The sequence below is a fragment of the Chroicocephalus ridibundus genome, chromosome 6 (assembly GCF_963924245.1).
Source record: "Chroicocephalus ridibundus chromosome 6, bChrRid1.1, whole genome shotgun sequence".
In the NCBI taxonomy this organism is placed as follows: domain Eukaryota; kingdom Metazoa; phylum Chordata; class Aves; order Charadriiformes; family Laridae; genus Chroicocephalus; species Chroicocephalus ridibundus.
The window spans coordinates 33,817,313-33,844,364 of NC_086289.1; the positions used below are offsets into that span (position 1 = coordinate 33,817,313).

General features: G+C 41.4%; 1 protein-coding gene across 1 annotated transcript; it reads right to left on the reverse strand.

Annotated features, from left to right (window-relative positions):
- Positions 1 to 1,114: 1,114 nt before the first annotated feature.
- TMEM26 (transmembrane protein 26) lies at positions 1,115 to 18,283 on the reverse strand. The gene is made up of 6 exons (XM_063339801.1): positions 17,963 to 18,283; positions 14,714 to 14,792; positions 8,869 to 8,982; positions 8,102 to 8,322; positions 6,965 to 7,041; positions 1,115 to 4,634 (listed from the first exon to the last, which is right to left on the reverse strand). The coding sequence occupies exons 1-6, from the start codon at positions 18,151 to 18,153 to the stop codon at positions 4,219 to 4,221; spliced, it is 1,098 nt and encodes a 365-aa protein (XP_063195871.1). The 5' UTR covers positions 18,154 to 18,283; the 3' UTR covers positions 1,115 to 4,218.
- Between the last annotated feature and the right edge of the window lie 8,769 nt (positions 18,284 to 27,052).

Sequence of the window (27,052 nt, forward strand, 5' to 3'; positions counted from 1 at the left end):
AACACATCTTGTGTGGTTTTCTCAGTCATTAGTACCTATTACATTAGGGGTCTGTGTCACTGTATTTCCCTGCTGGTGCAAAGACCAGTCTTGGGCAAATATCTCTGTCACTTCTGCCATCATGACTCCTTTCTATTGCCTCACCATTACAGATTAGGAATAATCTGTTTTCCTTCCTCTCCCATGGAAGGAAAGGCTTCCTTGCTTATACAACAGCGTGGCAAAAAATGGAGAATGGAACCCAAAGACTAGAGGGCCAAGGATTCTTCAGTCTTGTGATTTCAAGGCTTGCCTATTTTCTATTGACACAGAACCAGTGAATCAGCCTTGGGCAGTTTTAGATGCTCTTGTTCTGTTCTAATGCTCTTTCCAAAAACTTTATCTTTGAGGGGGAAATAGCGTTTGGGTAGGTTCCATTCAACTGAGTAAGTCTGCATGGAAAGAATAAATTCCAGGGAATTTACAAAATATTTTTTTTATCAGTATATTGTTGAGAGAGTATCACATGCTTAGTATTTAGAGCCCCAAGCTTTAAGATATTTGCAATGTTCAGGTATTTCTGTAAGTGTTTTACAGACACCTGCAGAGTGTTTTCATCAGCAATCTTGCACACAGAAATAAAAGCTGAATGCATTAGGCATTGCCAGGTGTGTATGGGTATCTAAACACATATACGTATTCGCGTGCATCTGTAAAATGTGTCCTGAGTGCAGATATTAAACCCATCCTCTCTGGGATTATGCTGTGACTTGCATATTTGGAGGTGACGGTTCTGAATAAAGAAGAGCCTATCCAGAATAAAATGGAATTTACTGCATTTGTTCTGGGTTTTCAAAGCAATGGCTGCAGTCAGAATCTGGCCTAAGTAATTAAGTTATGAAGGATGGAAAGGAAAAGCAGCATATGGAAGATGTAATTAATGGGAACATATAACAGTCAGCTCTCACATAATAAATTGGCAGCTATGCCTGAGGTAAATGCCTTTTATTTGCAAAATACAGTTGGAATTTTTTAAAAGTAATTGCACATTTTCTTCCATTTCCACATGGTCCCAGAGAACATAGTACAGTACAAATACCAACAGAAATGCAATAAAATCATGGTTGTTGGTTTGTTGTTTTTTTTTTTTTTTCAGGCTTAGGGCTATGATTTCAGCCAATGTCCAAAGGAAAGGAAGAATACATTTTAGCTCAGGAAAAAAACAAGTGGTAAAACATTTTAGTGAGGTTTAATATAGAATAATCTAAAAGGACAAGGCAGGAAAAACCAGAATAAATAATGGTAAATGGCTAGATATCTATTTGCAGAGGAGATTTAGTAATGTAATTCTCCTGACTAGAGTAAAAAAACAGAGAAGATAAATGCTCTGAAATCCTTCCATTTTGAAGGCTTGAATTTTCCCTGTCTGAAAGTTTATTGCAGCTTTTCCTGAATACCAAGCATGACATCAGTTGTTCTTTAGATACGCCACAGATGCTGGCAGATTCTCAAGAAAATGCATTCTGCCACTTGCCTCGTGCAAAGCTCTGGAAGGCTGCAGGATGACACAACGCCCCACACCCAGCTGCTGATGCAGCTGCCACAAATGGCCTGCTGGAAAAACAATGCTGGAGTCCTCCCTCTCAACAAAATTATCAAGAGAAAGGTGAGGAGGGCTTGCAACTGGGGTTTGCCACTGTGACCAAACATACAAGCTACCAGGCTTCTTAACTGCCATTTCCAGGTATCTCAATGGAGTAGAGGGAACTGCACGTCATTCCTGCTGCTACCTGGCATATGTGATGAAAGGGTGGGGGGTTAGACTACCCACCCTTTAAGTGCTCGGTTTGTCTGTTTGGGTTTTCTTTTGTTTTTAAGCAATCCGTTTGTTGTCATCCCTGATAGTAGGGAGGAAAAGGGAAGTCCAAATCCATTCTATCATAAGCATGCGGGAGATCTAGTCTATTTTGTCTGCGAGTGAATGAGGATGGGATCTAGTAGTAAAAACCTAGCATTGGAGTGAGTTCTTCTCACAGTAAATCTGATTAGAAGCTTTACTGCTGTTTAAAATGGAACAGCCTGAAGACCAGGAAATACAGTGCTCTGTAAAATATTCCTGCTGTAACTAGTCTCTGTATTGCTGGCCCCGGGGGATCTTGCATTTGCTGCAGGCTGAGCCTCGCAGGCAGTTTGTTGCTGAACTAAGCCCTTTAAATAGACAGCAAGTTTTAAAAAGTATGTCCTGCAATTTTTGTGCTGATGAATTTAGAATGATGTTCTAGCAAGCTCAGTACACTGCAAATTAATTAGCAAGGATCCTTTTAACGGGATAATTACTATATCAGCAAGTGGTAAACTCAAAATGAATGTGAGTAGTCCTGGCTTGCATCAACAAGGAAGAGATGTGTTGCAGTTCTACCCACTGATTCTAAATTCACCCTAATGTGAAAGGTTTTAGACAGCACAGCTGGTCAGCAGCAGCACTCCAGCTTTTCTGCTTCTAGACTTGAATTAAAATCCCAAATGAAGTTGCATTCCAGTCTCCATATGTCTACCTCACAATGCCGTGGCCAATGATGATCTTTTTTTTTTTTTAATTTCTTCTGGAAAAAGGCCCAAAATAAGAAAAGCAGGAGGTGTTGCACGTTATTACTAAAGTATAAATGTTAGAAAGGGCTATGAAGTATATGAGACTTCCTTCCTTCTTTATGGCTGTGCATTTTCTTCTTTCATAATGGAGGGGCCTGGTCCTGCAAAGAATGAGTAAGAGCTCACAAATATAAACACAGGTTCACGTGTTTGGGGGTTGGAATTTTTAAATAAGTCAATCTTTCGAAGAATAAACTTGTCCTTGTCATTGCTTATCAGACTACAGATAAATAAGCATATGGCTGCTGCAGTGGTGACAGAAACACCTTTATTCATTCCCCAGACCAGATTCCGTCTTTAGGTAGTGGAGACTTTAGAAAATAAGGTTTAACTGGGAATTTTTAGTAAGGGAAGTTACCTTAATTAGGTCACTTCACATTTGCTAGGTTTTTTTATATACTTTTCTGCACTCTTTTAGAATCTATGCAGAAATTTGTAAAAATATCTGCCACTTTCTGTGAACTACAATTTTTAGGCAGACTTTCAAAGATCACTTATCTGACTTTCAGCTTGTATAAGCTAAGCTTAGCAAAGTCAATGGTCTTGCACAGATATAAAGTGTGTTCTTAGGAGAAATTAATCAGTCCCTATGTTGTTCACTCCAAATGTCAAAGTATTAAATGAATAGTTATTAGCCATTTCTTAAAAATGGATCTTGACAGTCAACAAACCAGACAATCTCTCAAGCTATTTTATGGGACCTTGTGGTGCTTTATAAAATGTGAAGCACAAGCCTGGATCCTTTTGTCTAGATTGTCTTGTCAAACTTGAGCAGTGCCATTTTCTTTCTAGTTAGCTTGTATGCCTGAGTCAGGCTACTTTTAAAAATCATATAAAATGAAGACATTTTAAAAACTTCTCAACTGCAAGCACAATGAAAGCTGCTTTTTTTTTTTTTGTAAGGTTTAGGTTATTCAGACCATGCAGGTCCTAAGAGACAGTTTTGTTTATGCCGTTTGATGGTGTTGCATAGTTTTTAACTGAATCCAGCCAAGGATGAGGTAACATTTGAATAAGTTTTTCTTAAATTTCTTGAATGAACAATGTTTTGATGTCACAGTAACAGTAGAAATCCGTCATCCCCCCTTCAATTCTATGTCTGCCCAGTTGTTGCTGCTGAAGCTGCTTCCATACGCAGTGAACATACTGTTCGTCACACTCTCTAGTTATAGGCCAACCACTGAAGTTGGGCTACAGCTGAGCTAAATGCTTTCGTACTTCCCATCATGGACAGGCGTGTCCTTCTATTTGAATACATGTGAGTACATATGTTAGCACAGTGTCACCAAAGGTAATAACCAATTTTGTCAGTGTGCCAAACCTTTCTTGCTACTACAAACTATGGCTACAAAATCCCTGTGGATAATATAATAGGGAACTAGTCAAAACCCAGCATACAAATGGATACAAAAACGTCCCATTTCTATGACTTTGCTTCAGAAATTTCCCCTACAATTTAGAAGAAAATATTGATCTCTTGGTGGAAGAGGTGACTTAGGCGCTCGCTCAAGGTGTGTTTGATCATAGAAATACGCTAAGCCCTTCTGAAGATGCTGTGGGAAATGCAACCTCTTTGAAGTCGGTTACTGCTCACTGCTCTTCTGATGGAGCTTGGGATTCCTCTTTTGGAGGAAAAGCAACAACTTCTTTCATTTCGGTATCTTGGTCAGCGATAGCATGAGTACTGGCTTCATAAGGCTCACATGGGCAACAGCCGACTTCTCCTTTCCTGCTCTTCTGTAGAATGGTAGCACGGAAGTCTAACGTTATCACTGCCAAACGATACAATTGTAGAGTCACAACTAGGATATTCTTAGCTGTAAAAAACACCAGCATTTGATTGAATATTCTGAAGTGGCCCATCAGGATTGAACGCACAATGAAGAAGGGACCATCCTGTATGAAAAGGCTGACCCCAATGTTCCACAGTTCCGCGCTGTACCTGCACAGCAGCAGGCTGGGGATCCGTCTAGTCGATGCAGTTGGTTTGCAGCCAATATGCTGTACTGGAAATAAAACACATTTACGTTAAAACAACTCTCTAAAATTGAGCCAGGATTGGCCCAAATGGCAGTTACAAGCCAGGGTGCCCTGGATTACAAATGCATTCAACTCTGAACAATTCAGCATAAAGCATATCTCGCCTCTGGGATCTGTTTCAGCAAAACACAGTAAGCTCATGTGAAGCAGGCGCTGATGTGGTCCGCCAAACAGGACCAAAACCCGCTTCCTCTTTTCTTTCCCACAAAGCTATCGGTATTTATACACTTCTAAAACAAGACGCAGTAGTAGATCACCTAATCTTTCTGTAACATCTTCCCCAGACACTTTGCTGTTAAATCAACATGCTAGGCTAATACGTATCTTTAAGGAAAAAAAACCCTACCATGCTGAATGGGAACAGCCTGAGCTGTAGCACTTCAATTTGCTCCAGGCTAAGCCCTTGCTTTTAAAAGATTCACCAGAGCGGCATTGTCTTTTTCATGTGTCATAGTAAGAACAAGTCATGTCAGTGCAGGGCAATATCGAGCTTTATGGATAGGAAGAAACTGGTTGCTGCTTGCTATATAAGACTAGAGCCACAGTCACTCATTCTTAGCCTTCTGGGTAAGAAATTGCATGTAGCTGTTGGAGCTTGCATGGATGTGTGTCCCTCGGCTATAAAAGTGGTGGTGGGCTGAAATGCTCTTTGTGGCATGGTGTCTAGAGAAGGATCATCAGAAGGGTTTGTGGGTGGTAAATATGGCTGTCTCTTATGAAAACACGCGTAGCTCAACTCGCCTGTCTCTCAGGCAGTGGGATTTTATTGGTTTTAAAAAACATAGCTACTTGCAATGCAGTAACAACCACCAAATGTTTCAGCTTATCAAAAGAATTCTATTGTTTGAGTAAATGCTGGATGGTTGGGGTGGGGGGGAATGACTCAAGTGGAAAATGAGTCGTAGAATACAGACATTTGCTGAAATCCATTAGGCAAAGCTTCAGCAGCAGCTAATTTTTTAATGTTTTTGTACCATTGCTGTTTAATAGTTCTAACTGCATTGCCGTAGTCCAATAACTGCCTATAAATTTCTATTTTATGTCATGTTTGATGTGTGAGTAAACATACTGATGCTTGAATAAAAAGTACTATCTGTGCAACTGTATAGAACTACCTCAAATAAACTGTATCCATATTAAACACACATTGCCCTGAAATTTACTAACTTAAATTTTAACTAGTAAATGTAATTAAACAAGCAGAAAAGCAACAGACAGAGAAAAAATGCGCAGTATAACAGGTTACTTCACTTAAATTCAAACAGTGCTTAAAAAATCATGGCATTAATTTATTTGGGTAGTGGTGATGCGTATGGGTGGTTTGGGGTCTGTTTGTTTTGAGCCTGAGTTTAAATACATTCTTTAACAGAATGTGTTTTACCAGTAACAGGAATTTTAGGTGTGATAAATCTGAAATGCGGTGGCATCAGTTTTTTCAAGAGGTGAGCTGCTGAGCTGAAATATTTTCATAACTTCAGTGTTGAAAACAAAGTCTAGTGCTGTCCATGGAGAAAAGGCTCATGAAAAATTCCTGGAATGATTTTTCATTATTACTTTATTCACTTATTATTTTAATCAGTGTGTCAAACTAGTCAATCCGTTTTATATAAGGTGCTAGTGAGGATAACCTGTCTTTGGACTGGTACAGTTGAGTTGCAAGCTTGTAGTGATTGGAGGCCAAAATGGTGGCAACTGATGACGATTGAGGTGGCTTTCATTATTCTTTTTGGACACAGAGAAGCCCTTTCTGCCTAGGGATGAACACTGGCCTGAGCTGGCTGAATGTTGGGCCGGTAGTTTAAGATAAGGGTGCAGAGTCCCAACATCATATTGTCCTCTAGGTTCCCTGTGAGTAGGTAACTTCTCCTGTGATAACTTCTTCTCTGCTCTTGGCTGTGCTGTCCCCTGTGGTTAACGATAGCCTGTCTCTCCACGGGGTCTAGTAACCTACCGAGATTAGAGCCATAATATAATCCAAGACCAGATCGAACTCGAGAGCTCATATAGTGAAGTTTAAGGCAGTAATAGGTGACTGGAGCAGAAGCTCCAATACCATATTGCAATTTGAGTTTTTTCTGTAAGTAGAAAGTTTTATCAGGGAGATCAGAGGTTAACCAGAAACAAGTGTTTCCTCAAAAGAAACCACAATGGGCTTTCTTCAAAAACCGCCATTAGCATATGAATTGCTCTCCATCAGAAGCCCTTGGTATAGCCTGTAGCTGTGCACAGCCACAAGATATGGCAGCAAGAACTTAAAGAATTTGTTCTCTTGTCTTGTCTATGCACAAGTACTAACCTGCGAGATCAAGTGGAAACTGTAGCATACTCCAGGTCCATACAGCAAGAATTGCATTTATGAGGGCGTAATTCTTCCTATGGGAGGGGAAAAAAGTGGTAACAGTGAAGATGCGGTTTCCTTATGTGATAACAAAAATGTTTCCTGTAGTATTTGGAATGTCGTTTATAGGGTGGTTGAGCAAAACAGTGATTAATTAGGGCATGCTCTTGAGATGCCCTAATCTCTACCAAAAGAGATACTTTTTGGTATAGAATTTTTGCTGTTCAGGCCACATGTTTCAGGTGTGGAACTACACTAAATATCTGATGCTACCGTTATAACGATAAGCACATGGATATAACGATAAGCACATGGAAATAGACTCTGGCTCAAAGAGGAGATTCTTTACCCTTGTAGTGATTACACATTCCTTGCAAGCCTGAAGCTTCTCTGCCAAGTGGGAAGGACCTCTTTTCCTGCTGCAAAAGCTTTTCTTTGATATTTAAAAAAATAATAGTAGTATGTCTGTAAGGGAGGATGAACCTCTCCTGTGATTCTTTTTCTTTATGATGCATGTTCACAGCTCATCTCTCAGTGCTGTGAGGGGGAGATGGGCTTATTTTCTCCGGGAGAGATCATAATGCCGACAGTTCCCACCAGACTATGCCATTCCCTTTCTTCTTATCTTTGAACACTCTGTCATTCTATCATGAAGAAAGTAGGAGATAACCAAAGAAGCAACTTGGATAATGAATCACTAAAGCGAACTGTAGTTGTTTCCTTGTTAGTCTAAAACAATTCATTACCCTGAAAGAGGCTTACTGTGTGTCCAGTGCTCCAGCTCCCGTAGCTGTAAGAACTGAGGCTGTATGTCAGTTATGCTAGTTGTTTGGCTCTTTGTGCCCTTTTATTGTGATGGATGCAATTTCTCTGCTAGCAACAGACGAGTAATCCCTAACAAAGCTGACAGGACTGTTAGGCCTTCTACAGAGGGAAGGGTAAGAGTAGGAAAACAGAGCCCTTGAACGCAACCTTCTGTTATCTGTGGGAAATACAGTCCATTAGTCTAAACATTGCAGATTGCACAAAGAAATGTTCAAACAGAACAACTATCTTGCACTATACAAATTATTTATGTCAGCAGATAGTCCTTACCGAACATCTTCGATGTCCAAGGTTTCACTAGCAAATTCAAGTATATCTGCTGCTGTTCCCACAAACATGAGAAGTAGCTGAGACAATTGATCCCGGGTGATTTCAACCCCAATGGGGAGAAGCCATCTCCCAACCACTAGTAGCAGTAGAAAAGTCTGGTGGAGGGCCAGGGTCCATACAGTCTCACAGATTGTGGAGAGCTGATTCACAAAAACTTTTGCCTGTTTAAAAGACAACAACAATAACATAATGTCAGTTCAGGGGACTGACATTATGGGTGTCTTCAGTGACTGTATTCATCCTTGAGCCTGCTTTTGTTCTCCTTCACATTGTATTAGAGCAAATCATTTCTATGTGGCAGGCAGAATTTGAAAAAGGCACACTGATACAAACTTCAGGTAATGAATAGTAAGTCTTCCTCTGTCTACTGCTACTCCTGTTCTCACTTGTCAACTGAGCAGTATCCTTTGCAGAACCATCACCCAGACACTTCCTAAATTCAGTTACTGAGATTTGGAAGAGAATGGTAGGAGAGTCTCTTCTTCACACAGAGGCTTTTGCTACCAACAATAGTTAGTATGCAGCACGCTGTTGACCACTTTCACAGTATGGCTTTCTGAAACTATTTTTTTTCTTTTATTTCTTTTTTCTTTTTTTTTTTTAGTTTTAATCACTGTGAGAGGAGCTTGCCCAAATAGACACAACAGTCATTTCTAATTGCCCTAATATCATAAGATCTCTACTATGAATAGGAAAAGGTGTCCCACCGTCTGAATGATGTGGTGATCTGTTCTCTCACTTCCATGACTGCTGTCTCTGGATTGATTGAAGTCTTGGTTGCTGAGATTCACCTGAACTCCTCCGGGCTCATTACCGCAGTACTGTTGGAAACAAATCATCACATGCATAAACATCCTGCGCAGGGAGCAGATGCGCTCTGTGACTGAGAGAGTCCTGTTTTGCTGAATTGCAGAGGGTTCATTTGTGAAAGTCAGTTGATGTTTACAAAGGTACATGCTTGCTCTGAATGAAATTCCCCTCTTGTTCAGAAGGGAGGAATTCCTCTCATGAGGAGAGGAGTGATGTGTTGCTAAGTCCCCCGAGTAAGATTGTACTGTAGGAGAGGATGTAAATTCAAAGGCTGATGGAGTGGGTGACACCTCTGTGCAGTTAAGACTGCACTCTTTGAATGTGATCTGCCTGTAGCTCTCCTGAACAGGTTGCTGCATTTCCTACATAGTCTCTCTCAGGCTAAAACAGTAAAATAGGGTAAAAATTGGTCATGGTCAGTCTCTACATTCAAACTTTTTCTCAAAATATCTGCTTCTCATCTCTACTATCCAGGAAAAGTTCTCTAAAAAATGCCATTGTTTCATTCTTCTCTATGACTTCCCTCAAGGCTGGAATGAAGAGTTGGAGTAGGATGTTTGGGTTGTATTCTCTGTTCCTCCTGCCCCTGCTTCCCCCCCAGCTGTGCCTTATTTTGCAAGGAAATTCATAATGTGAGAGGCAAGATTTAGGAATAATTAAGAAAAATGGGCCTGTAGAGCAGAAAAACGGGTATTTTTACTTTCTCCAAGTACCCCATCATCTGGGAAATCGAATGTTGGCTAAAACTTCAACTTCAACTGTTACTTCAACTGCAGTAAACCTGTGGTGAGACTGTGTCCCCTCCGAGGGCTGCAGCACTGCGCTCCCATTCTACCTTCACTCCCAAGGCTGGCCCTAGAGCAACCGGGGTACGGTTCTAAAATCTATCTTCATAACAATCCCTTAACATCTCTCTTCGTTGCAATAAAAAAAGGGGATAATTAGAAAATCAAACCATGCTGTTATTAAAGACTTTTATGCTGCCTTATTTGTGCCAGAGAACACCAGATGATTTGCATTTCTCCACTGGGCCCCCCACCATTTTATTTCATGGAAAGCGATTTTCTGCAACAATCGGAATGTGTTCTAGTGCATACTGAGTAGCTGTGTTCAGCATAATGCCTGCCAATATAAAGGCAACATTTTCCAGCAAATGTCACATTCTAGCAAATTTCAGATTCCACTTTATCAGAGACCAACTAAAGTACCAATGTTGCTGGCTATCTGGGTAAAGGCTGCCTCTTGCCTGACCTTGTCATAGATAAATGGAGCAACTTCCTGTGGTCTGAAAAATCTGGGGGAAAAAAAAAAGTCAGTGCTTGTTGCATTTATAATTGATGGTAAAGGCTCTTAAGCTGAATTCTTGCCTTATTTGGACTGTGGGTGTTGGAGTGTTGAAAGACTGACATGCAGATGTGGTGAAGAGGGTATTTCCAGTTGGAGGACGGAAATCTAAAGTTCTATCCATGGAGACAGTGAGACAGAGGGGCTGGTACTCTGCTGGCTACAGCCTTGTGGGGCTAATTGCCCTGGGTTAGCCCCTCAACCAAAGGAGAGAGACAGAACAGCTTGGTCAGAGGATATTTCAGAAATGAAACTTAACTGGTGCTCTGGAGAAGCCTTTTTATCTGTTGATTGTAGAAAAAGTCTAAACCCTATGGAGGCCAGCCCCCAAGGTCAATGCCAGCCTTTCTGAGTAACCCCCACAAGCAGTGTGACAGACTCAGCTGAGGAGACCATGACCTAAAAGTACTGCATAACTGGGGTAGACGCCCCAGAATATTAAAGTATCTAACTTGTAACAAGTAGCCTGGGTAGGACAAAGGGATGACTAACTTGTGCTGGAGGAGAAAGGCTAATAGACCTTAAAGCCTTTGGTTTGTCATTAAAGCTCCATTTGAGCCCACTCCTCTGCCCCCTCGCCCAGTCTGGCAGGGGTAAGAGGAAGGGAGCCATGAACTTCCATCAAACTTCACATCAGAGTTTGGGAATTTTTTGTTTATTTTTGAAAGCCCTGTTGGAGGAATTTGACGAATTTGAGGTAGGACCCATGTAGGACAGCCTGCTGCGTTTGCTGTGTGTGTAAGGACAGTGGAACTCCTTTCCTAAACACTGTGAGAACTCCCAGCGAGTAAATCCGGTGGCTGAAGGACAGGAGTGCAATGAGAGGAGCAGAGGTGCCTCTCAGCAGATGCTGCGGCTCTCCCCATGCCTACAACACAGAGCAGGTAACTCTCATGGCTCCGCAGCAGCTGCTCTCTTAACCCGCACACAGGGCGGAGAAGCTGCAACTGCTGGAGGGAGGTGGAGGAGAGCACGCCATGGCTTCTAGGTGGCTTGCAAGGAGGCTCTTTTTTGTTCTCTAGTGGCACAAAGGTGCAGAGAATACTTCTTTAAAAAAATTAATTTGCTCTATCAGTGTCTTTTGTAGGTTTCTTAAATGTAACTTTTGCAACTGCTCCCAGCTGAACACAGGGGGTTACTATTTCAGTGCAAGGCTCTGTGAACTCTGACTGAATGGCGCTCCTCAAGGCTGGGTCCATATCTCTTCTTCACTGCATGCAGGCAGGAAATGGAAAACTGCATCCGCAATGCCAGTCCTTTAAATAAACTCCTAACTTTTAATTTAAGTATGTTCATATCTTGTTTTAGTTTATTTCTCTCTGAATATTTATTAAGTGGTGATTGTGGTGGTGATTCACTTGAAAGTTTGGAGAAGAGCCTTTATTTTCATCATGTATATGCATGTAAATAGGACTGTTGGTGCCAGGCATATTTGCCTAGCCAATTATGTATGTGCAGTGACTTAATGGGAATGTGACAGGGAAAAAGTGAATACTAAGTTTCATAGGCAGTTGATAAACATGGTTTACCTCTTTACCACTAGAGCCCAGTTACTCCTAGGTATCAAGACCATGCACATAGCTAAACAGAAATGCTTTTTTTTCTTTACTGTGCAAAAATCAAACAGGAAGACACTGTATACATTTTGCACAAATTCTAGCTTGGCTTACTTCCTTTGTTTCTTCTAAGATGAAGCTTGCATTCATCTGATTTATAAAACATCTAATCAAAACGGAAAGTGTGTTGCGTGACATGGTGCTGTCCTATTGCGTGGCCTGCACAGAGCTCGCTGTCAGTGCATGGGCAACTCCTGAAACACTGAACTAATTCAGCAATTTTCTGTTTGCGTTTTATTCACAATCCATTATTCTCAAATAAAATGAGGTTAGCTAAAACTTTCTTTGCAATGTGTCCACCATTGAGATGGTAAAATTGACAGCTGAATACCAGGGCAGAGTACCCTCAAGGCTGTTAACGTCTGTGGAGGCTGTCAGCCTGAGTATGTGATAGAAGAGGCTAAGCCCTTCCCTGCAGCACCCCTCTGCCAAGCAACAGGTACCCAGCTTGCTCTCTGCCATTCCAGCCTTTCTTGCTGGAAACAGTGTTCTCGTCCCTATAGCAACACGTGTGATGTCAGAAATTCAAAGCAACCGTGACTGCTTCATGTTGCTCACGCAGGAAAAGTGAAATGTAAAACAGGGAGAAGAGATTGCTTAAGCTATGTTCCTGTTTGGGGAAGATAATGGGTATGGGAGGGAAGAAATGATGAAAGATAAAAGATCACTCTTAGAGTGATACACTAGAATTTTAGCTGGTAAGAGAATACCAGCTCAGAATAAAGCTGAGGGAATGGGCAGTAATATTGACTATTTCCTTAAACTGTGCAAGTTAAGGTGGTTAAAAATAATTACAAGGTTTATCAAGTATCTATCTTATTTAGTGACTGGGAAGCCTACATCGACTACAGCACTGGTAGTCAGGTAAGCCCTGCAAAAGGTGGCAAGTTATCGCTTTCTGCAGCAGTGATGCACCAGGCATTTAAAAAAGGTAACAGGTTATTTGTTTATCTGAGATCTTATACATTACGAGGAAAGAATGTTTGTTTTTTTAAATGGATTAAATGGTTTTAATGTTCTTGCCACTCTGTTTTGCAGACAGCAATTTTTTCACTCAGTACAGTTCAGTTTACTTTATAGTCTCTCCCAAACATGTGTTTCGTCCACAAATACTTTACTGCAAAGCAGTATTTTCTATGCAGTCAGTATTTCACCATTGATATATGAATGGTATCACTCATGTCCAGTTTTGCACTACGCAGAGGCAGAATTGCCTCTGTCTTCAGGAGGAGAGGCGGCATATTAGCACGTGCCCTAAATAACAGCACCGACACAAGCAGCTGATGTTTCCTGTTAAAGATTCAATGTGAGATCAAAGTTCTACTGCCTTAAAGTCCACAAACTGTTTTCATGGTGGGTATATTAAATGTGTGGATCTAGCAACTGCATAATTACCCATTCTGTTTGTATTTTAATAAGGAAAATCCCAGCAATATGTTAGTATGAGAAGTAGTACTAGTCTGGGTGCTGTGTTTGAGATTAATTGTTAGGAGGGCTGCTCCCCTTCTGCAGGTATTGTTTTTGAATCTATTAGATTGTGTGTTTCCAGAACTCTCTATCCTATCTCTCCAGGTATAAAGTAAGCTGTTAACTTGATATACTCCCTCTTTAATTCACAGTAGCAGTATATCAATAAGAACAAAGTATGCCATGTTCTAACATCATTTTGGGAAATAAACTGCTGCCTTTGACTACAGAATTAGCCTGTTTCTTGGACCAAATTTAACTATGACAAATGTTCTCAATATCCACATTACCTGTCTGTGACTGTTTAAGGAGATTTGGCAAAACAAGAAGACAATAAATTCCTGCTGCTGTATTTAGAAAAAGCCTCAGGCATTTTCAGTGTAAACACAATTTTGAATATTTGATTATGCTTCTGCAGGCTCTAACAATGTTTCAAAGGAGAAAATGAGGCACTACATCTTCTTAGTCTAATTTATGTATTTTCTTCTGTTGCTTTTTGCTCTTGTTCCTATCAGGCCCTCTTCTGTTGTGGATGTAAGGTACTGCATATGTGCAAATTCTGGGACAGACAAAATCCCCTTTTCGCTACGTGGAAGTGCTATGGGAACTTATGAGCAGCCTGCATGGGAAGGTGGTTCACTCAGCATGGGCTGCTGGGCTAAGTGCCTCTGTCCTGGCCCTAACTGACTCCATCTGCCAAAAGAACAATTGCCTTTAAAAAATTTTACTGTGTGTTTTAGTCCTGAATTGGAACTCGGACACCCCTCTCACAGATTACTATACAGCACGAACAAAGAAAGGATATAAGCACTGACAGACAATTTACCGTGTCAGCTGTCTGTGAATATTCTCCTAGGTTGCAGCAAACACGAGGTAATTTGAGTTTAAGACCCCTTTTGCTGACACCTGTCTCAATTTTGGCTTGCTTCGAGTTGTGGTATCTGCCTGTAAGTGCTGTGAAATTCATACTTTATTTTACAAAGGCCTCTAAAGCAACAAAATTGTTTCACCGGCCTGAGCGAGATTCAAGCTGGTAACCTGGTGGTGAAAGGCTACTTTTCAAACTTCTAGTCCTTGGCTCCCCGGCCAAATAAAAATAAATGGTCTCATTTTTAGCTAGTAATGGGGTTCATTATTTGATATTTAGGAAACGCACGATAGTCATAGTATAGCTGTAGCTGGACTGGGAGACCTACTAGTATAAAATAGAAAATTGGAACAGGACCTGGCAGGCTTGTGTGTGTGTATACACAAATCCAACCCATCAAATAATGCATCAATTTCAAACTACTTCATCTTGTCTCATAATAAATACCTGAGTCCCATGATGAATTTCTAGTAGCCATAGTGATGGTACTGTGCAAATCAGATATAAAAATATTGCTGGTGAAAACCTGTGAAGGAAAAGAAAAGATAGCTTGCTATTATATCACACTGTAAATACCACATATCCGATAGTTATATGTATTGAAAGTATCTTGTGCCTCCTACCATATGGGATATCAAGAAGTAGGGTAACTGCAAATAAGAGTTGCTATTCTTGCTGAATTCCTCATGCTGTCAGTATTATGAATCCTAGGTTTATTTGTACATCCACCTAAGATCATATATGGAAGTTTGTTTAAAATATCTTTTTAAGAATTAACCAAAGGCACTTCGCTGTTTTTATTTTCATCACAGCATTCTCTGTCCTTAAAATAAGAAAAAAGCCTCTAGCTAACATGCTCTTTCTGATTTCATGAAGAGTGAATTAATACATTGAGTCATTTCACTGAATGATGCTGGGATAAAGGCTGTTGATCAGAATCCTGTGCATTGACACAGGGAGGGTAGGAATAGCATCAGTTTGCCTAAAACAAGCATTTCTTCAGTAGGAGGTCTTTCAGTGCAAGCTAAAACGGTTTATGAAAATGAGTCTTGGCCTTGTTTCCGCATTTGTGCTGCCAATTGTGTAATTCAGGATTTCTGTCTCTAGTTCTTCTCTCCCTGTCAGTCTTCTATATAAGTTACAATGGTGAAGGTTTATTATCTCCAGCTTCCTGAGCTGAGTTTATTCAGAAGTACTAGAGAGGCTTCATTACTCCTCCTGCAAGCACTGATTCTTGTGGGGGTTGCTAATGTTTTCTCATTAAACATGTGACAGCTTGTTGTTTGGGGTGGGCTTTTTGGCAATTTCTTTCACTTTGGAGTAGGAACAAGGTCTGATGTCACTAATGTTCCATCTAGCTCTGCCATAGTATGGAATGAGCATCGCTGCAATGCTGCCGTTATGCACAGCAGCCTTTGCATTGTGTACATGTACTGGCCCAGGACAGAGCAGTGGAGTCAAACTTGGGATTCTTGCCTGATTCCTTCTCTCCTGTCACTGACACATTCTGCAGTGAATTTAAATTGCCTGTAAGTATGTAACTGCAGCAACACTTTGGTCAAATGTTGTTGCATTTATTGTTTGTTCCTATCCTTAATGTACCTTTATCTTTGTAATGATGACTTTTCCAGTGGAGATTAAGTATTGAGGAAAAGTAAACAAAACCTGTCTGCTCAGGAAAATGAGTGGGTTGCTGAGCTGTTATGAAATGTTTCAATCAACCCCCTCTAAATAAGATGGTCCTGGCTTGTGGTTTTTGTTTGTTTTGTGGGGGTGAGGAGCAGTGTTTGTTTGTTTTGGCAGTGGGGTTTTTTGTTGTTTGTTTTTTTTTTTTTTTAAAAAAAAAGGCAAAACAAAAACAACAAAAAACCTTAGTGATTCTGTGGGGTTTTAGCCTGGCTATTTTGGGAGAGAACACACCTCTCATTTGAATGAGAGAACTAACATATTTCACAGTATTTCCTGTAGGACTTGAGCACATGAGAAATCCATCCAGCTGGCAGGTCAGCAGCACTGAGCTAATGATACCAGATCAGGCCAGGAGACTTCGGGGGCTTTCACCCTGCCTTTCTTTCAGGCGGAGCAATGTAGAGGAAATGTTACGTGGCCAGGCCCACGATAATACTTTTTCTCCACGTGTGTCACTTACTTATTACACCAACGCAAAAAAATTAATTCTTCTGTCAATAAGGAATGGAGAGAATATGAGGGTCTTGGAGGCAGGAGACTCCTGTGGCACAGACTGCCCGTTGCCTGGATCGGTGATTGTCTATGGAGTTGTTCCTGTAAACGCAGATGATGCTGCCAGTTCTGAATGTGAGTGTTATCCACCAGAGCAGAAAGTTATCCTGATACAAATAGATGCTGGCCATTTGTCTACAGGTCTCACCTATAAACGTACTTTACTGTGCTGCCTAAAGTTCTGGACAACATTCATTTTCAAATTTTCCTTCCAGATAGATTTAGCCCCGTCTTCTAGCACATGTATTCATCTAAAATGGATCTGCTTTCTGTATTTTTCTTTGGATTTTCCAAAAGCCGCCATAGCAAGTGTTCCTTCATAAAGTCTCTGCTGCTGCCTCCTCTCCTCAGTGAATTGGGTCTGCTCACTCTGCATTTGGAGCTCTGCTGTTGTTAAATTTTCCTGTGTCCCAGACTTCATCACTGCTTTTATTCCATTCAAATTTTGAGCATGGAACGCTTGTGTGAATTGTCACACAACACTGCTTCTGTTGTTCTAATGAGTTTCACAGGTTGCAATGAACAGGAATTTAAGATCATTGAAATACTTTTTGGGCTTTTTTTGTCCTGGATTTGTCCCAGGGCCTGCCTGCAGTTTGAGCTTTTAAAAATAAAAGGTCTTAGTAAAATCTTGACAATTAGTTATGTGACCACTTCCTTTTTACAGAGCATTTGTTTTGGCTGACTGAGCACTGATGAGCTGTAGATGACAGCAGTAATTCTTTAGATGCATGTAAAAACCCATGTGCTTGGGCAAACACTGCTATGACTAACTTTTTTGCTTATTTTCTGGAAGCCTTTCATGCATGAAAGTTCCCCTGTGGAACAGCCTCTCTATCCAAATATTTAAACCACTCATGCTGTATTGCAAGAGTGATTGCTGCTCATCTTTTATTTGTCACCGAGTTTTGGTTCATGCAGTAGTGTGGTGTTAGTGCCGTTACAAGTAGCAGGGATGGGGAATGCAGTCCCAGGGAAGGAGGCGCAAACCAGGGCATGGCAGGATGGGGTAGGAGATGCTGAGCATCTGCATGGCATAGCCTGTGTGGGCCCCCCAGCACCCTTCTGCACTTCCGACTTGTTGTCCCTGACACATCATTGCTTAGAAGTTGCCCAGTGACACTGTGAGGGAGTGAGTGCCCCCTGCTATGCCAGCCCACTGGATCGGCAGCTCTAGAGCCACATACCTCTTGCCTGCAGCTACGTTTCCCACATTTTCCAGCTGTTAGTACGGATACACACACACACAGACCTGTACAGAGAGTGACTCCCAAGTAGTCTGCTGCAAAACTGCCCCTCCTGAAAGCCCTCCCACCCCCCAGCTGCAGCAGGGAAGAAAATACAAATCCCATGGAAGCGTTGGCAGAAACCAAGCCGAAGGCAGCCTCACATCTGCGGCAAAGTACATGCAAAGAAGCGAGAGGGGCTCCGTTGGAGCCGGCGGGATATGCTCACCATTTGTAGCCTCTGCCTTGCTTAAACTTGAGGGTGAGCCCTGTCTCCAGGCACAGGAGCAGATTGAGCAGTGCCAGCAGCCAGTACTTGGGTTCTTTCTTCGCTGCAGTCACTCTCCAGACCCCGATGAGAGAGTGCAACACAAAGAGCAGGCGAGTAACCAGAGCATTGAGCAGCACCATCAACTCCATCCTGGACCAGTCCCCCCTCCCCTTTTCCCCGCACCGCAGGGGCCCAGCGCTTTTTAGGAGCTCTGGGAAGTTACCCTGGGAATCACTGGGAAGCCTGCGTACCACACGCACACAGATCTCTTCTCCTCTTCCATCTCCACAAAGGGGCCCATTATAACAAAAAAGAAACAGCATTGCCCCTCCCCCAGACTTCCTGAAAACTTTTTAAAGGGAAGGGAAAAAAAAAAAAGCTCCCACTCGCAGGCTGGAGTGGTTTGCAGAGCTCAGTACGGCTCTGGCCGCCCTAAGACGGCAGCGGGAAGGGTTTCTTTCTGTCTGCTCTCTAGCATCTGCTCAAGAACTAAACGGCAGGGAGGCTTCCATCTCGCCCAGTTACCATCTCCCTGCTAGCCCCACTTGCTGCTCTCATCTTGTAGATTTCTAGCAAAGAGGCGAAAAAGTGTAAGAAGCATTATTAATTTGAATGTTCCTTGCTAACAAGCTTCGCTGCATTACCAAGACTGCGAAACCCTCTTTCCCCTCCCCCTGAAAGATGTAATTCATATTTGGGACCTTTTAAAATTTTTCATTTAACATTGCAATACAGAATGTAGAAACTGCGTATGTAGTTCAATATTGCAATCCCTGAAATCAGGTTGAAACCTGGGCTAACGCTAATGTTACCGAGTAGGCCAATAGGGACAGATACAAAAAATACAAAGTTTGACTGTTAGGTCAGTTACCTCTAGATTGACCTTTATCTTCTATAAGAACAGTTTATAATGTACAGAGTATGTTTTAAAATTGCTTTGATGTTTCTCATAGAGATTATAAAACTTGAATTTACACTTGGGTAACCAAAGAGGAATTTCTTCTTGATCAAAATTGTCACTGTGTTGCTCCAGTTTTGTGTTCATTTACTGCCAAAGCACTTGAATTGAGATACACCATCATAAAATATAAATGGAGAATCAAGTCCATGTAACCTGCTGTGGCACTCCACAGGTCCTAACTTCCTAGCTGATTTAATTTTAAATATCCTGTTCTAATTTAAACACAAGGAAATACTCTTCTAAGAGTTGTGACATTTGTAAGAAGGTATTTTTCCTCAATTGTGAAGATCCGAGTTCTCCTCACTGTAAAACGAAGCCTCTTTCTCTATGAACCGCTGAAGCTTGGTGCTGGCAAGCTGATATCCTTGGGGGTGGCGAGAGGTGGGGGAGAAGACTACTTAAAAATAATCCAACCCAGAGAAAAAGGAAAACAGAAGGCATTCCACAGTATGGATCTCTCAGTCAGGAAATGCCTGAGTAAATAAATGGACTGTGCAGCATGCCTTTTTGAAGCAACAAAATGAAGTACCTCACACTCAGAGGAAAATTAATTCAAGTCAAGGGCCTACTACTGATAATCCCTTGCCAACAGCCACCCTGCCATATCGTGCCTTGAGTGCTGTTGGTTCACAGCCCTTCCGTTGGCATGAAGGTCAAACCTAGTTAAAGAGGAAACAGGGAACAGACAGAATTGAGAGATTGTTTAAACAAGATACTCCTCTGTGAGCGTGCTTGATGTCTAAGAAATGACATGGGGGAACTGGTATGTCTAATTGTTCATGGAGATTCTAACAGTGTAGACGTCACAAACGTGGAAAGATGATGATCAGTGGGACATTCCTGTGATATCGTGTATTCAGGAAGGAGGCAGTGAGCTTTGCTGATGGCTAGTAGTTCTGCATATTAAAGACGCTTTGGAGCTGAACTGCGTAACAAAGTAGTCTCATCAACGAACAATCCCGACTTCATGTCGGTGGAAGTCCCAAACTTAAGTAGGAAGAATATATAATACTGCCTCTGCCTAGCTGACCAGTGGACTGTGATGGCAACGCAACAGGCTGAGTAGAGGGAGGAAGTAAGGAGGTATAGATGACTTCAGTTACTCAGTCTAGAATAGGCAAAAAATGCATTTTGTGGAGCAGCTGGTTCAGGAGTCTGTGAGGGCAATGCTTGACTTTAATCCTGAGTGTTTTACAGGATACGATGTAGAGAATAACAGCTGAAGAGCTCCCCCGAAATGGGGATCTTATGTACTTAGATTCAGCAACCTCTCAGGAGTAAGACAAGCCAGAGTTCTCTACCATTGCTGTGCTCAGCTTCAAAAAAGAGAACTAGACACAGATCAGGAAGCTTGGTGAGAGTAAGACTGACGGAGGACCCCACTCTTCTCGGGGTGCATGGACACTGCTTCAGTAAATCACATGGGAAGTGCAGAGAAAATAACCGTGTATCAAGAAAAACTTGAGAAAAAGTGAAAAGAAGCCAGCATTAGCAGGGTAAGGAAGATTGCAGGAGCAAGCAGGCATCCTTCGAAAGCTGAAGCTGTGTCCAGATGAAGAAAACTGAAGAGATTACAAACTCTGTCAAGTTAAATGTGCAAACATGTTAAGGCTGGCTGAAGAAGTGTGAGGGACAATAGGCAAAAAGCATAACTAAAACGTCTGTTATCTGTTCAAACACATCATGAACATAAAGTCTACCAGGGAATTGTTAGGTCAGTGGATGGTCAGGTGGCACAAAAGCCCTCAGGGGGTGATAAGGCTGTGCAGGAGGAGCCAATGAACTCTTTGGAGTCCCAGCACGAGCATAGATGTACACTGTAGCATGGGACAGCACTGACTCCTGCTCAAAATCTTATAGAATTAGTGGGGGTTTTCCTCATGATGTTATACACACTAGTGTTCTCCTAATTCAATTCTTTTCATAGCTTCTACTAATTTGCAACTTACAGTTGTTAGGCTAATTGATCATGGGCTAGGCAGTAGTTGGGAGAGAAACTTTGTGTTTACCTTGTTCTTGTACTCTTTCCCTGAGCATGGAGTTAGGTCCACTGTTGGATGCAGACAGTGGAATAGACGGACCTTTGCTCTGAACCAAAATGGCTACACTAGTAGAGGCTTTCTAGTCTCTAAAGAAGTTAACCTGGAGTGAGAGGAGGACGGTTTATGCAGATGGTTGGTTGGTAGTGTTGGTTGGATCCAAGCTCAACACAAGACTCATGTTGGTAAGGAAAACTCTGCTAATGATATACCCTCTCTTTTTTCCTGTCTGGAAACTTTGTCCATGTGGATGCTAAGAATTGTCTGTATCTGGGAACCTTTGAGAGTTAGGTGATTCCAGATGAGCTGTCGTACTCTGGCAAATCCTGGACACAATGACATGAAAACGTGGTGGCATCTAGGACTTTCATCCAAAACACCTTGGCGAGAGCTACTACACATCTCTTCCATATAATAGCTAATTGCAGCATGTCTGATGCATTTGGGAAATCTTAAACCTTACTGTGCCCCCAGCACTAGTGACCTTCTGCAGGAATAGTAGATCTGGCAGTTGAAAAAGCTGTGCTACAGAATCCTGGCACGTGCATTTGTTTAATTTCTGCTTTTTGGCTGAGTCACTATGCTGATTTCACTAAACAAACCCCCTAACTGTTCAGAAATTTAAAAATGCACCAGTTCCCAAGAAGAAACTAGCTTTGGACATGGATCACAAGCTTAATGCAAGTCAGCAGTACCATGCTGTTGTGAAATGGTTGGTCACATTAGCACGTAGACCACAGAACTGAAATCTACAAAGTGTCTGCTATCCTCTACTTGGGAAGGTCTCAGCTGAAGTGTTGCCCTACTCTTGGTCAATGAGGGAGGATCCAGCAGAGAAGTGCAAGTGTTTCTGTAGTAGGAAGTGAATAAATTGCATAAACAAATGGTTCATTTGTAAATAGCAAAAGTGATATCCTTATTAGGTTGCAGGGCTTATAGAATCAAAAGACCCCTGTTAAAGCACCTGGAAGGCTCCAGTTTCGATAGCAGTGCAGGGGTTGGAAATTCTGTGAGGACGAATTCCCATACAGAAGTTCTGGGGGCTTTGGTGATTGTGTGCCGTGGGTTTTTTTTGGTGTAACTCTGAACAAAGGAGACTGTTTCAGAATTTACTTCAGTTGCTTACTTACAAACTGGAATGTTTTGGCAGTGAAATTTGGGGGTAGCATCTATCTGCCACCTTCAGTTCAAGAGACTTTGAACATTTGATTTACAATATTCATAAAGAAAGAATTATAGGGTAGTAAGCAAGTTGCTGACTTGCATTGAATTTATGACCCATTCTCGTTCCTGGTCTCTTTCAGCTATGTTGTTCTGCTCTGAAGGAGGTGGACTGGGATGTGTAAACAGACTTGTAACCTGACAGACATGAGCTATTACTTCCACCTTCCTTTATGCTGGGAAGGACCTCAGCTAAACTAACCTAATTCAGGTGATGCATTTCCAAGTGAGAACTGGCAGAACAGAGTGTCCAAGAGATGACCAAGACTGCTGAGGAAATAAAAAGGGGGTGCTGTGATTCAGTCTAAGAGAAAACTGAGGAGAGATGGAAGTGGCCAAGTGTTCAGGAAGCTGTTGCAGGGAGGCCAGCAGTAGCCCGTTTCCCAGTCCCAAAGCATAGAGAAGGAAGTAAAAGGTTTAAACATCAAGAAAGATTGCATTTGACTGTCTGGAGACATATCTTGCTAGGAAGGATGGTGAAGCACTGAAATAGATTGTGCAGAGAGATGTCAAATCTCCATTGTCGCAAGCTTTTAAGCACAGATTAGGGAAACATCTGTCAGGAAAGACAGCGGTTTAGTTGATCATGCTGAGGGGCAGAGGGCTGACTAGAAGATCTCTGGAGGTTTCTCCAAGTCTTACCTCCTAGGGCTCTAAGGTTTATTTCTTTATTATCTGATCACTGTCTTGGGTCTCTGAGGAACTTTCTTGCTTAAATTAAATCTACTTACTTTTACTTCCAATAGGGCTCTTAAAGAGGAGGAAATTGTTCTGTTTTCCAAATGCTTGACTGCAAACTGTGAATAATTATGACAGCCTTATAGAGAGATAGCAACAAGTGGCAATTAACATGCATGTTGAAATGAATGGGAATGATTCAATTTTACATGTGAAACAAACAAAAAAAATCTATCTGATTTTGTCATAAGTGAAAGCTGATCAAATGCAAGAGGGGGAAAGCCAAATCTTTCATAACATGCTATGTGTAGAAGGTAGGAGCTAGCTTAGTAAGGGTGTGAAGGAAATGGATAAAGGAGTGAAAAAACAGAGTATAAAAAGATTAGCTCCCCAGTAAAGAGCCAATATGATTGCAGAAGCATTAAAATCCCTGCAGGAGATTTACTGAGGACTCTGCCCTGGATTAGAATTTGATATAAAATAACTTAACTGAAGTCATACAATTTCTGTGCCATTTGTGGCTGAGTTAATAGCATATGTTCCTGGAGGATTACAGTCAATGATTAAGGAAATTAGGTTTTGTTTGAATTTAATTTAGTTGTATAAAGCTGCTACAATAATTTACAGCTTTGATATTTAATATTTAATAACCCAGATCTTAAAAGAATTCGAGATATAGCAATGTCATTATATATTGAAATATTATCCCCATAAGTCATTTATATTTGCTAGTTGATAAGAATGTTCATCAACTAGATGGGCTCAACAGGAGCTACTTGATAAAAACCAATGCAGTTTTGCAGGTGGTGGTGGGGAAATCTTTCTATATCTGTTATCCAGTAAATCATAATTCACTTAAAAAGAATTTTGTAGTCTCAGTTTCAGTAATCACAAGAATGTACCTCTTGATAGTTTTCTTTTGTCTCATTTCCTAGCTTTTGGCTGCGTGAACACTGCAAACCCTGTCACTTCTTTCCGAAACCCTGCTTCTGCCCCTCTCTCCCTTGTTTAAAAAAAAAAAACCAGACGTGCTTTCCTCAGTCTCCAATTTAGCAGGCCATCCTACCTCTGTTCAGAGAAAAGGAGGCATGTAGAACACCACCCCCATCTGAAAATCCAGTCCCCAGTATTTTCGAGCACCTTTCTATTGGCCACTAAGTTTCTAAGAGCCACAAGATGCGGTCCAAGTTCCACACTACAAGCTGCAGAATCCAGTCTCAAAAAATACTTGTACAAGCTTATCCAAAGTGCAAAACTGCACCATACAAAGGAAGAGAGCAACAGGCTTCCAGCGCCCAGCCTTTGTTCTCACTTTCTCTCTTTCCTCTCTATAACCTGGACATGATTTTAATTCCATGCTTCCCTTTTTGTGCTTGTAGTCATATCTTCTCCATGTCTACCCCCTTCTTGGATGATGGGGCCCATCGAATGGTTGGCTGTTTTGGGTAGCTACCACCGATTGTGGGCACTGCCTTCCAAGACGCAGATCTGATTCAGGACAGCAAGCTTGGCACAAACTTCAGTTCCTATTTCAATGCATTGTGAGGACAGCCTTTTAAAGAGCAAGGTGAAAGCACTTACTACATGGCATTGTCAATTACTAGTGGGCATGGATCTGCAGCGAGCACTAGGCCCCTGGCCACAGTGTCAGATGTTGTTAGCTGGCAGAGCTCTGCTGACATCAAAGCTTCTCCAGCCCCAAAATATGGTACAGAGGGGTATGTTTTCCCCTTTGTTTCAAGCTAGGGGAAAGCATATGAGCAGTTTATAGCTCTCTACAGTTATTCATCTTTTTTGTTGGTTTTATAGTTCAGAAAAAAGCCTTCTGGAAACACCGTTTTTTCTTAAAGAACTAGGAGGGGAAAAAACCGTTTCAAGAACTTTATTAGGATTTATAATTCGTTCTCTAGTCTGCGCTCTATTTCTGAGAACGCACAGGCATTCTGCAGTCACGATTTCAACCATGGTTGAACTGGGATAGCTACAGTTACAAACAGCAAAAAAACATAGCATTCATCGTCAGCAAAGAGGAATGCTTTAATACTTTCCACTTCTGGCTAGGAATCCTTTTGAATGGTCTCTCTAGCCATTCTCTGTCTTGTTTTCTAGTGTGAGAATTCTGTGATGACCTAACAGGAAAAATGTAGTTCAGGTTTGGGACACAACGAAGTGGTGGCTGGGCACAGGTTCCTGGGGCAGCTGTTGCTAGTGAAAAGGTCAGCTCCTTGCGCAGATGGAACGTCAGGCGTACAGGCAAAATATTTCAGGCTTTATAAGACAGTTGCAAGGATAAGTTTGTAAGCTAAAAGCAAATGGCACTGCTTTTGTTTACACTGTGGGTACCTCTGCATAGTATCTTACAAGTTCTTCCTCCATGATCTGAACTCGCTAGAATTTCTGTGAAGGTAATTATTATGGCACCGAGTCTAAGCTAGCACAACCGGTCAAGCTAGTACAACCAGTGTCTCACTACAGCTTGATTTCTTTGGGCACGGTGTCTTGGTAACTACAATCGCATGCCTCTGATAAACTCAAAGCATAAGTAAGAGAGTTTGATCAGTTGGCAAAATGCTGAATATATTAAAAAAACTCAAACACCTGTAATGTTAGTACCGGGTACATGAGAAGTCAGGTCTCGCACAAAGCCAAGCTGTATCTCACTGGGGGAGCCATGGAAGGACACTGGTTTCTCTGCACATCTGTGCCTGATAAGTAGTGTCTTTGTTGATATCTTTTTTTATATTTTCCATGGTATGAAGGTTGTGTGTAGGCCTCTGCCATCATCACTCAGAGCAGTTAAACAACAGTACTTGACTATGGTTCTAATAAGCCTCTGCTCCCTGGGAATATTGGGGTCCAGTGATGATATGTGTATATATGTATGTATATTTGTATGTTCAGGATTTAATGAAGAAAATAATACTGAAGCTGTGTGCAAAACTCCTTAATATTTCTACAAGCTAATTTGTTAAGCAGGCTCTTTAGTCTCTATGTTGGAAAGGACTCAAAGATTGGGCTGTACCACAAAATACAGCTTGGCAGATTGGGAAATTATTGCACGAATGCAGACAAGGGGAGGGGTAGAGTGTAAAGGAAACAACTTACCCCTCCACAAAAACCCCTTAGTCACAATCTGCTAATCATATTCATCGTCACTGCAGTAGAAATATAATGACATGGGCCTTTGTCTGAGAGCAAGGTTTCCATAAAGCTGTCAAGATGCTTAATTATGTTCTTCTGTTGCATTTGACTGCCACAGATCTCTAAGTAAAAAAAATAAAATAAATAAAGAAGTATGATTAGGAATACTCTTCTTGAACTAGAATACTGTACTGACTTCCCTGTTCTCTTGTTACCGGGGGAAACTTCCTAAGGATAAAAATTTCCACATCTTTGTTGGTTGCAAAACATATTCAATTTTACAAACAATCTTCTTCCCAAAGGCTACGGTTTCTGAACAAACCATCTGCTCAATCATTTTCTTTCCTAGCAAAAAGAGAGGCTGAGTGCCAGAATTCTCTTTCTATAATGTTTAACCATAAGTTATTAATACCTCTCTGACACCTATAGAGATTTTCAACTTTTATTGAGTAAAACAGTATTTTTGAGTTGTCTGACAATATCAAAAAAATGAGAGAGCGTTGTTTCTGATCACCCCCACCATATGGCTAACAATGCCAGCTTGTTTATAAATAATATCATCTGTTGCCTCCTCTTGAGTGCTTTATCCCATTGACTATACTCCCCTTGTCCTTTATTTGAGACATCTGTCTATGCTGGTCCTGGTATACATAATGACTTGAGAGACTTGAATAAAGAGAGCTTATATGGTGTAATAGGCACGTACAAATATCTTCTGGAGTTTAGACTCAGCAATGTCACAGTATGTTCCTAATGGTCTTTAAACCGTCTTGAAGTCAAATGTCAATTCTGAGTACTGCTGATGGGGGGGGGGGGGGAGTCACATGTGGAGAAAAACAGTTTAAAAAAATCAACCAAATAAAAAAATCAAAACCCCCACAAAACCCCCCAACTAATGATCCTAGCAAACGGCTACTAGTTCTCATGAATTCGCTGAGTCTGATAAAGCTGTGTTTGAAATCTTACTTGACAGGAGAATCTTCAGTATTTGACAAGAAATAATAAGGA